Genomic DNA, 11,845 nt, shown 5'->3' with positions numbered 1-11,845 from the left:
GACGAACAGTGCGAACTTGGCCTAGCTTGACTTTGGTCATGGTCTGCCGAATGGTCTCGATTTGAGCGGGAGACATTTGTGCCTGCATCGTAATCGAATCCCAAACGATCCCGAGATAATTCGTTCTCTGAGCAGGAGAAAGAACACTTTTCTTGGTGTTGAGTTTCAGCCCTAGAGAAACTAGATGAGCTAACACGATGTCTCTGTGTTGGAGCGCCATCTCTCGTGATTGTGCTAGAATTAACCAATCGTCGATGTAATTCAAAATGCGAATGCCCAGGAGTCGCATTGGAGCCAGAGCTGCATCCATGCATTTTGTGTATGTGCGGGGTGACAGTGCTAGACCGATTGGAAGAACCCGAAATTGGTACGCTTCGCCCCCGAAAGCGAACCTCAGGAATTTCCTGTGTTGTGGCAATATTTCTATGTGAAAATATGCGTCCTTCAGATCGATTGCGTGACGAACGCGATGTTGAATTTGTGACACGACCGTCTTGACGGTTAACATCTTGAACTTGAGCGCTTTGACTGTACGGTTTAACCCTCTGGGGACCACAAACGCGCCCGCGCGTTTTGCTTGTTTTTTTTTTTTAGCAATGAAAATAAACACTAAATGCTCTGTTAATTTTGATCTTTCATTTTCGTGTAATACATCAATCGATCCTGTTCAGTTTCTATTTTTTTTCTGTATACTCACAATAAAAATAAAGTGTTTTGCTTTTTGACAAATAAAGAAAAATTAACATGATGCGATTTCTGCCTTCTCTCTGTCAGTAAACTCCCATTTGAAACGCGTTCGAAAATGATCTATAACTCCGCGAAAATTCAGTCAAACAGGCAAACAGACCCACGGGCATAAAGCTTGAGATCGCATCTTTTAAATGAAGTCATTTATATAAAAAACAAATATTGTCAGCTTCTGTAATCTGTATAAAAAGAGAGCGACTCCTGTCGAGCTCATTACGAGCTAATTCACAGTAATGTGACCACTCCCCGGAGAGCGCGTGCTATTCAAACGCAAATTCTGAGAACTATTTCAGAGCTGTGAAACGCCCACATCAGCTGTAAACAAAGCGCGTCGCGACTCCTCGCGAGTGAGACATTATAGCCTACCTTATGGAGAAAAGATTCCTCAGAACAGTGCTGATGAGGAGCAATATCTCCTGAAATGAGGAGCAGATTCCGCTGAGGAGTGAGGTAGGCTGTTTTATTTTCTCACGTGTGGAATAACGTTATGGAATAACGTTAGTGTAGGCCTATGTAAACCGCAAAAAGATGAATCGCATTTCTATAATATGACTCGCCTTTCTGTGAGATGAATGAAGGGGACATATTTGTAAAGACTGTTTAGCCTAAATATGAATCGCGCGTCTGTGTGTGAAAGAATAAACTGCTTTGCTATAGCCTACTGAGATGAGTAAAAATCGACTGGAATATGTTGAAATAAAATGTATTTGTATAAGCAACGTATTAAACTGCAAAAAAAAAATACTATTTTTGTCAAAAATAAATTCATAGACTAAGATGTTAGATGTTCCAATGTTGGCTATATTCAAACTAATGAATACATATGATAAAATGTAGGCCTATAATCTTTTTTTTTTTTTTTTTTTTACAAAGAAAGAGTACACTTGAAATATTGTTGAAATTGTAATTATTGTTGTAATTGTAACATTTTTAATAAAATAGCAAAACATATTTACAAGAGAGATGTAAGCGAAATCTTAAATGGTCAATATAAGTCTTCTTCTAAATACATCTTTTGTCCTTGCATTGTGGCTCAGTCAGTGTCACACCTGATGAATGGCTAATTATGCAGAGTGGGTGGGACATTGTAATCTAAGGTGTAAACTACTCCTCCCCCTCGCATATTGGCTTTCCAAGCAAAACCTGTTTTACACCATTTAAATCAATGTATTTTTTTTTTTGTGAACGATAAAGCAAGACTATTTTTACATCATTTTGAAGCTAGAACTCAAAGGGACAACATCCATTAGTCAAAAGTCTTGTGGACACATATTTAATATGTGTTTTGTGGTCTTAATTCAGCAACTTTCATTTTAATTTTTTCCAATAACCACGCATAAACATTATTCTCTTAAAAATACAAACATCTACATACACGTTGCTCGCATATTATGGTAGCCCTGTTTGTGCTATATAGAGTGAATTTACACCTTTTCCATTAACATGTTTATAAATAACTGAAAAAAGCACAAATGTCAAGGCATGTCAGAACATCTCAAGGACCCCAAAAACAGCTTGGTCCCCAGAGGGTTAAGCTTCGAAGATCTAAGATTGGACGCAACCCCCCATCCTTTTTGGGAACTAGGAAGTATCTGCTGTAATAACCTGACTCCCTCTCTGGAAGAGGAACATGTTCTATGGCCTCTTTGCTCAGAAGAGTTTGCAGCTCTTGCGACAGTACATGCATCAGCTCCGGTTTCACGGAAGTGAAAATCAAACCGTTGAAATGCGGAGGACGACGAATAAATTGGATTCTGTATCCTAACTGTACTGTGCTTAATACCCACGCAGAAACGCCTGGCAGAAGTTTCCATGCTGCCAGACTTTCTGAGAGTGGTATTCATTTTAATACTTCCTTTTGAGGGGATGTTAGATGTTCCGTGTCCGGAATGACAGCCGGAAACAATGGAACATCTAACATTTCGCTGGAAGCTTGGTCGCACGGAGAGAAAGATCTGTGGCACGACGAAGCTCAGTGAATGATTCCTCGTCAATCGTACTGTCCGCACTCAAATCCTTCAACAGGTCAGCCTGGTACGCCTGTAACACTGCCATAGTGTGCAGCGCAGCACCAGCCTGACCTGCAGCTTGATAAGCTTTTCCCACTAAAGATGATGTTATACGACAGGGTTTAGTGGGGAGGGTAGGTTTCTTAATTGAAGATGCTGATTCGGGTGAGAGATAGCTCGCGAGCGTCTCTTCAACCCGAGGCATCTCCGTATACCCCCGCGCTTTCGCACCCACGATAGTCGAAAAAGTCGACGTCGAGGGCACAAAAACGCGAGAAGTATAAGGTTTACTCCATGACTTAGACAGCTCATCATGGAGGTCCTCGAAAAAGGGGAGAGACTGATGTAATGTTCTCTCCCCCCTGCCACCGGACAGAAACCTATCCTCAAGCTTACTGCGTTTGGGGGTCTCTTGTTCGCGTGGCCAGTCAAGCTGTAACCTGGCCACCGCGCAAGTAACCACCTCTAGCAATTCCTCGACAGATTTCTTTTCGCGAGAGGAATGCTCAGAGGCTGGCTGCTCGTTATGATCTGAAGAACCAAGAGATATATCATCCCCCTCGTGAACCGAAGAAGCACCGGAGCGCGCTTCGGGATCACGAGAAGGGATGTTAGGATCTGGTGACACAGCAAGCGACCGTCCCTTTCGCTTGCTGTGTCACCAGATCCTAACATCCCTTCTCGTGATCCCGAAGCGCGCTCCGGTGCTTCTCCGGTGCTTCTACCCGTCTCTTGCTCGTCATGCAGATCCATATGAGAGCCCCACGTTGGTAATGCGGGTGCGGACTGGAAATAGTTCAGACGGAAGCGAAGCATTTTAACTGTGAGCTGGTCACAATGCTCACACCCGCCTTTCTCTATAGCCAGTACCGCGTGCTCTTCCCCCAAACACACAAAGCAATAATCGTGTGTATGCAGCTCAGACATGGGACGGGAGCATGGAGGAACACAGCGCTTATTGCTTTGTTGGCTCATTTCACTTTTTTTTTTACTTTTAAACTCTATATTGTAGCGAGAGAGAAAAAGATTTTGGAAATGAGAAATTCTGCACACTGCCTGAGTAAACTAACTCCTAACAACAGATCTTTATCAGAATGAAGGTAGAGAGAGAGTTCTTTGATGCACACACTGCACAGTAATGGTCTGAAGACAAAAGACCTGACGATGCACCTGTGGCTCATCTACTTATAGCCTCGTGTTGCGGGGGTGTGCCGATGACGTCACCGACCGAGGCTATATTACCTCCGGGTCAATTCCATCGACGTGTTATACACAATATTCACAGCTGGTCACGATAAAATATATGTTCCCAATGCGCTGAGCAGCGCAGCATCGATTGTAGCTTTCGAAAGGGAACATAATATTTACAAACGTTTAGATAATAGTTTAAAAAGTAGAAAACTTTTTTCAATGAAAAGTAATCAGTGCTAATATTATTTTAGTTCTGTCATGACAACTCTTGGGAGATTGGTATGTTAATAGAGATTGGCATGGCCCTGGCGGAATAGATCTGCTATGGTGCTGCAGAACAAGTCCTGAGTCTTGCTATTGCCAATACATTCACATACATTGCTGTGAGCATGCTTAGTAGTTTTCTCCATATTAATCCGTTTTCTCTTTAAGACGTGGTTTTCCTGCTAAGACAAAAGCTGAGATCAAAACACCCTGCAATAAAACAATAAAACACACCCCTGGAGAGAAGATCTCAAAGAAAGATCACAGGACACCCCCTTGCATAGATGGGTGAGAAGATAAGTTTGGGCATCTCCCTACTCCCTTCCCTCTGATTCAAGTCACTGAAAGTTATACAGTGAGGAAAATAAGTATTTGAACACCCTGCTATTTTGCAAGTTCTCCCACTTAGAAATTATGGAGGGGTCTGAAATTGTCATCGTAGGTGCATGTCCACTGTGAGAGACATAATCTAAAAAAAAAAATCCAGAAATCACAATGTATGATTTTTTTAACTATTTATTTGTATGATACAGCTGCAAATAAGTATTTGAACACCTGAGAAAATCAATGTTAATATTTGGTACAGTAGCCTTTGTTTGCAATTACAGAGGTCAGACGTTTCCTGTAGTTTTTCACCAGGTTTGCACACACTGCAGGAGGGATTTTGGCCCACTCCTCCACACAGATCTTCTCTAGATCAGTCAGGTTTTTGGGCTGTCGCTGAGAAACACGGAGTTTGAGCTCCCTCCAAAGATTCTCTATTGGGTTTAGGTCTGGAGACTGGCTAGGCCACGCCAGAACCTTGATATGCTTCTTACAGAGCCACTCCTTGGTTATCCTGGCTGTGTGCTTCGGGTCATTGTCATGTTGGAAGACCCAGCCTCGACCCATCTTCAATGCTCTAACTGAGGGAAGGAGGTTGTTCCCCAAAATCTCGCAATACATGGCCCCGGTCATCCTCTCCTTAATACAGTGCAGTCGCCCTGTCCCATGTGCAGAAAAACACCCCCAAAGCATGATGCTACCACCCCCATGCTTAACAGTAGGGATGGTGTTCTTGGGATGGTACTCATCATTCTTCTTCCTCCAAACACGTTTAGTGGAATTATGACCAAAAAGTTCTATTTTGGTCTCATCTGACCACATGACTTTCTCCCATGACTCCTCTGGATCATCCAAATGGTCATTGGCAAACTTAAGACGGGCCTTGACATGTGCTGGTTTAAGCAGGGGAACCTTCCGTGCCATGCATGATTTCAAACCATGACGTCTTAGTGTATTACCAACAGTAACCTTGGAAACGGTGGTCCCAGCTCTTTTCAGGTCATTGACCAGCTCCTCCCGTGTAGTTCTGGGCTGATTTCTCACCTTTCTTAGGATCATTGAGACCCCACGAGGTGAGATCTTGCATGGAGCCCCAGTCCGAGGGAGATTGACAGTCATGTTTAGCTTCTTCCATTTTCTAATGATTGCTCCAACAGTGGACCTTTTTTCACCAAGCTGCTTGGCAATTTCCCCATAGCCCTTTCCAGCCTTGTGGAGGTGTACAATTTTGTCTCTAGTGTCTTTGGACAGCTCTTTGGTCTTGGCCATGTTAGTAGTTGGATTCTTACTGATTGTATGGGGTGGACAGGTGTCTTTATGCAGCTAACGACCTCAAACAGGTGCATCTAATTTAGGATAATAAATGGAGTGGAGGTGGACATTTTAAAGGCAGACTAACAGGTCTTTGAGGGTCAGAATTCTAGCTGATAGACAGGTGTTCAAATACGTATTTGCAGCTGTATCATACAAATAAATAGTTAAAAAATCATACATTGTGATTTCTGGATTTTTTTTATTTAGATTATGTCTCTCACAGTGGACATGCACCTACGATGACAATTTCAGACCCCTCCATGATTTCCAAGTGGGAGAACTTGCAAAATAGCAGGGTGTTCAAATACTTATTTTCCTCACTGTATGTATCCTGTGAATCTTTTGTTTTTCCCTTTCATGTTTGGTATAATTTTAAATGTCTATAAATGTGATTGGTAAAATAGTCTCAATTTCACTGCAATCACTGGTATTATGAGAAAGATTAAAAACTTAGGAGAATGCTGTTCTCCTTTTTGGGTGGTGTCTCTTCAGGATCTCTGAGAATCCTCTCCTCTCCCCCGAAACCAGGTGTTTGTGTAGTAAAAATGTACAACCCTTTTGTTCTGGTCTGGGTATTTAAGGAAAAGTGGTAGAGCAGCCATTTGGGAAAATTCTGTAGCCAGAAGACCCCCATGCAGTGCTGTGTGAGTGTCTTAACACTCACACGCCACTGTGTGTCCTGTGTCAGGTATGCATTTCTTAATTTTAAATACAATCTTTGAGCAATTGATGTTATGTATTTATTATTTCTGAATTGGCTTTTAGTATTTAATGAAGCATTGTATAATTAGTGAGGTGTAGATATTCTAAACTGATCAAGAGAAAACAGTACTGGTATAAGATTGGCATTGGTATCGTCAGATACTCAAGATTGTGATATTTGTATCAGGCATTAAAAAAAGTGGTATAGACCCATCCCTAGCTTCCATCCCTAGAGAAAAGAAAGAATCAGTTCATTGGGCATTTCAAAACTCATTTATGTGGACAAATCAGCAGAAGTTTACAGCAGACTGAAAAAAATCAATATACAGAAAAAAAAGTGCCAGGGATAGGTATAAATTATTTGTTAAAGGTATAAAATCAAGAAACTCAAATTAAGCCTTCAATGTTATATTTCAGCATTTGAACTACCTAGACAAGACAAATAATAATAATAATAATAATTTCTGATGGGTTTTTTTTTTTTTTTTTTTTTCAGACTCCATGGTCAGTCTTTACCTAGATATCCAGATGATACACTGAATTATAAATTATGGGCTTCTCCTACTTATTAATGCTGAGATTCAAGCAGCATTGTGGAGTTACTGCAGTGCTGGCATTTGATAGTGTTAGTGGCAGTAAGCGCAGCATTGTTTGGCTAAGATTGGTTGAATTGAAGAAGCAGTGAATCAGCTCTTTGACCCAACTTGCTCAAGTCTGTCTGAATCTCTGGCCAGGATAGGGCTGATGCCCCTAAAACTTGTGTAAGGCCGCTTTGGAGTCCCACTAAGGACTGGTGGGGTTCCTGTTTCCATGGGGCAGATGTAATCTGCAGATTCATCCATCCTGAGCTTTCTCAGTTGTCTGAAGTGAGTAAAGCCAAGCTTCTTTGGCTAAGACAGAAATTTTTTTGTCAAAAAACATGAACATGATTAACTTACAACTGCATATACATTGCATATAATGGATGACTTAAATGATTGTGTTTGTAATATCATACCCTGACTTTGGCAGTGGTGTTTAGGGCTGTGTGCCCACTGGCGTTGGCAAACTCTTGCTTCTCCTGTTGGGCCTGGAGCCCCACCAGTGTGCTGAAGTTGGTGGTAAGGTGGCGTCTGAGGAGGGTCTTCTGAGGAGGGATGTTGAGCAGCATAGCCATGGTCTCAGAGTAAAAGCGAGGCTCTAGGATCTGATAAGCAGAAACAGACAACTTAAAGGGGTCATGAATTGAGAAATCAAATTGTCCTTGAGCTTTTCATATATAGCTCTAAATATAGAATGTATAGAATCTATTTTTAGCCTAAACGCGATACATCCTCTGGACTAATCAGAATTCTCTCTCGCTCTCTCACCCTCAATTCACTCGCGCGTATCGCGCCAGATGCTCAATTCGCCTCATTCGCGCGTCCACGCCGCGCTAAACGCCTCATTCGCGCCGCAGGACCTCCAGATGCGCGTAAACGCGTCTTTACATTGACTTACAGTGAGGAAAATAAGTATTTGAACACCCTGCTATTTTGCAAGTTCTCCCACTTAGAAATCATGGAGGGGTCTGAAATTGTCATCGTAGATGCATGTCCACTGTGAGAGACATAATCAAAACAAAAAAATCCAGAAATCACAATGTATGATTTTTTAACTATTTATTTGTATGATACAGCTGCAAATAAGTATTTGAACACCTGAGAAAATCAATGTTAATATTTGGTACAGTAGCCTTTGTTTGCAATTACAGAGGTCAAACGTTTCCTGTAGTTTTTCACCAGGTTTGCACAAACTGCAGGAGGGATTTTGGCCCACTCCTCCACACAGATCTTCTCTAGATCAGTCAGGTTTCTGGGCTGTCACTGAGAAACACGGAGTTTGAGCTCCCTCCAAAGATTCTCTATTGGGTTTAGGTCTGGAGACTGGCTAGGCCACGCCAGAACCTTGATATGCTTCTTACAGAGCCACTCCTTGGTTATCCTGGCTGTGTGCTTCGGGTCATTGTCATGTTGGAAGACCCAGCCTCGACCCATCTTCAATGCTCTAACTGAGGGAAGGAGGTTGTTCCCCAAAATCTCGCAATACATGGCCCCGGTCATCCTCTCCTTAATACAGTGCAGTCGCCCTGTCCCATGTGCAGAAAAACACCCCCAAAGCATGATGCTACCACCCCCATGCTTCACAGTAGGGATGGTGTTCTTGGGATGGTACTCATCATTCTTCTTCCTCCAAACACGTTTAGTGGAATTATGACCAAAAAGTTCTATTTTGGTCTCATCTGACCACATGACTTTCTCCCATGACTCCTCTGGATCATCCAAATGGTCATTGGCAAACTTAAGACGGGCCTTGACATGTGCTGGTTTAAGCAGGGGAACCTTCCGTGCCATGCATGATTTCAAACCATGACGTCTTAGTGTATTACCAACAGTAACCTTGGAAACGGTGGTCCCAGCTCTTTTCAGGTCATTGACCAGCTCCTCCCGTGTAGTTCTGGGATGATTTCTCACCTTTCTTAGGATCATTGAGACCCCACGAGGTGAGATCTTGCATGGAGCCCCAGTCCGAGGGAGATTGACAGACATGTTTAGCTTCTTCCATTTTCTAATGATTGCTCCAACAGTGGACCTTTTTTCACCAAGCTGCTTGGCAATTTCCCCGTAGCCCTTTCCAGCCTTGTGAAGGTGTACAATTTTGTCTCTAGTGTCTTTGGACAGCTCTTTGGTCTTGGCCATGTTAGTAGTTGGATTCTTACTGATTGTATGGGGTGGACAGGTGTCTTTATGCAGCTAACGACCTCAAACAGGTGCATCAAATTTAGGATAATAAATGGAGTGGTGGTGGACTTTTTAAAGGCAGACTAACAGGTCTTTGAGGGTCAGAATTCTAGCTGATAGACAGGTGTTCAAATACTTATTTGCAGCTGTATCATACAAATAAATAGTTATGGATTTTTTTTTTAGATTATGTCTCTCACAGTGGACATGCACCTACGATGACAATTTCAGACCCCTCCAAGATTTCCAAGAGGGAGAACTTGCAAAATAGCAGGGTGTTCAAATACTTATTTTCCTCACTGTAACATGAAAATCACTTGCACCAGATGCTCTATTCGCGTTTGGTGTGAATGCCACTCACTCACTCTCTCACTCACACAAGGTCATGTCGTGATTTGTTTTATGTAAAATGGACAATGGTTCTACTTTTTATGGGTTCGACACTTTACTGAATGCCAATGTATTTATTACTGACTGACTTGCCTTTTTTTTTTTTTTTGACAAACCATCAATTTTTGAAAAAAAAATGGATGGATTTATAGCGTTTAAAAAAAAAAATTTGAATTTATCATCAACAATTTTGTTGTTTGATTTAATAATCATTGTTCAACATGTTCAGACTGAGCCAAAAAAAACAACATTTTAACAGGATAAATTGAATATTCACAAAATGTGTGGGTCTAGGTAAAAAAATGTAATTTTCCTGAAAAATATTTACATGGATTTATAGCGTTTTGGAAAAGAGCTCCTCATATCCTTTAAGTTTCAGAACTGAATACTTCCTTGTTAGTCCAAAAACATATTTTATTGAAACCAAGGTCTGAAAATGACTCGTTTTGGAATGTGCTTAGTAATGACGTCATAGATATTTGAAAGAATGCCTCTGCAGAAGAGAAGAGTGATACAGAATCACAGGACTAAAAATAATGTTACCTTCCAAATAGGGGTGTAACGATACACGTATTCGTATTGAACCGTTCGGTACGAGGCTTTTGGTTCGGTACACATTACAAACCGAACGGTTCGTTGGACCATTTTTCCTGCCGAACAACATTTTGTTATTTCAAATGTAGGCTCATAATCGACCACAACATTGCCCAACATCAAATGACAAACGTAATGAAAGCGGAACGAAACTGCGCTACTCCTTATTTTGTGCTTCACGGACCGCTTATCAGTTTGGACCAATGCAGCGCGAGCCGATGTTGATCAAGCAACACTGTTATTACACAGCGCTAAGAGATCCAGTAAAGAAAGCATTTGAATTTGCCACTGAAGTAATAACATCGCTGCGAGATCTAGTGAGAAGCATTCACATTTCTCAGTTATTAACGGATCAAACAGCGTTGACGTGGAAACCAGGAAGAAACATTGTGCTTTCAAGTAACGTTACGTCGGTTTTATTTCGACATTATGAATAAAATTGCTGCCCTCAAATGTTAATCTGAAATAAAATAAACCTTTGTTTATTACTACTACAATATTACATTTAATTTTTTTATAAGGAGCTGTTTTTGTTTTATATGCTCCTAAGAAGAGTCTAGCTCCATCATTGCTCAAAGTAAAAAATGACCATACTTTATGATGTTAGTTTAAGCTAAAAAAAAAATTAAAACATGGAAATTTCTCTGGCATTTCTTTCTTTTTGCTGTATCGAAAACGTACCGAACCGTGACACCAGTGTATCGTATCGAACCGAACCGTGAATTTTGTGAACCGTTACACCCCTACTTCCAAAAGATCCTAATGCTAGGAATGTGGTTATTTATTTTCAATAATGTGAATGTCTCAGTTGAGCACTATTTATTTGTATTAGGTACATTTCACTGTGGATTCTTTGGTAAATCAGTTGCAATTTCGGCGCAGGCTTTGCAAACAGACTTTTACGATATGGACTCAACAGTAATGCAACAACTTGTAAGTAACCATACTCATTCTAATGCCTGATCTGTGACCAGTCATTTCTAACATGTAATGATTCATGTACAGTCAGATGTTCTTTGTCTCAAAATCATTTCTTGATGTCTATGTGTCAGTAAATCAAAACAGTGACTAAGGTTTTTTGTTGTTTTTGTGCCCTGGAGTTTAGATTCATACTTATTAGAATAAGGTTTAACAAAATCATCCTGAGATTTGAATACACATCTTTGAGGGAAAACCATTTTCTATTCAGTTGAAAACTACCCTCAAATTGTAGTATTTTAAAGCAGATTTTGAGCTGTCTCGTGAAGTTTCATCTTAAGTTTCACTTTTCTTTTCTGCAATACAGTGCCAAATAAACATAGCCTGGTGAGACAATGACTTTCCTTTACAGTAGGCCTAACTTTATCGAGGTAAACGTTTCCCCCCTGACGCCAGACGTACGTCTAGGAGTGGAGAGGAGTGACAAAATTACGGTAGGACTGTGCAAACAAAGTATCTGTCTAGCATTGCCATGTCAGTGTATTGATTAATTGTCCCTTCATAGTTTGCAAGAGACATTTAATAAACTGAGCGTATTTAATAAACTGAGCGTAGCCTATTCATCTGTCAATA

At 41.0% G+C, this 11,845-nt stretch overlaps 1 protein-coding gene across 4 annotated transcripts in view; it reads right to left on the bottom strand.

Annotated features, from left to right (window-relative positions):
• Nucleotides 1–6,807: 6,807 nt before the first annotated feature.
• The window catches only part of ppfibp2a (PPFIA binding protein 2a), a 38,576-nt gene continuing 33,538 nt past the window's right edge, over nucleotides 6,808–11,845 (bottom strand). For all 4 annotated transcript variants that reach the window (XM_084124754.1, XM_084124753.1, XM_084124755.1 and 1 more), the window contains 2 exons: nucleotides 7,549–7,737; nucleotides 6,808–7,441 (listed from right to left, as the gene is read on the bottom strand). In XM_084124754.1, coding sequence (XP_083980880.1) covers nucleotides 7,238–7,441; nucleotides 7,549–7,737 — 393 coding nt within the window. In that variant the 3' untranslated portion in view covers nucleotides 6,808–7,237. The remainder of the gene's footprint in view (nucleotides 7,442–7,548; nucleotides 7,738–11,845) is intronic.

Source organism: Abramis brama, assembly GCF_963993115.1.
Source record: "Abramis brama genome assembly, chromosome: 9".
Taxonomy (NCBI): Eukaryota; Metazoa; Chordata; class Actinopteri; order Cypriniformes; family Leuciscidae; genus Abramis; species Abramis brama.
This window is presented reverse-complemented; position numbering and strand designations above follow the sequence as displayed.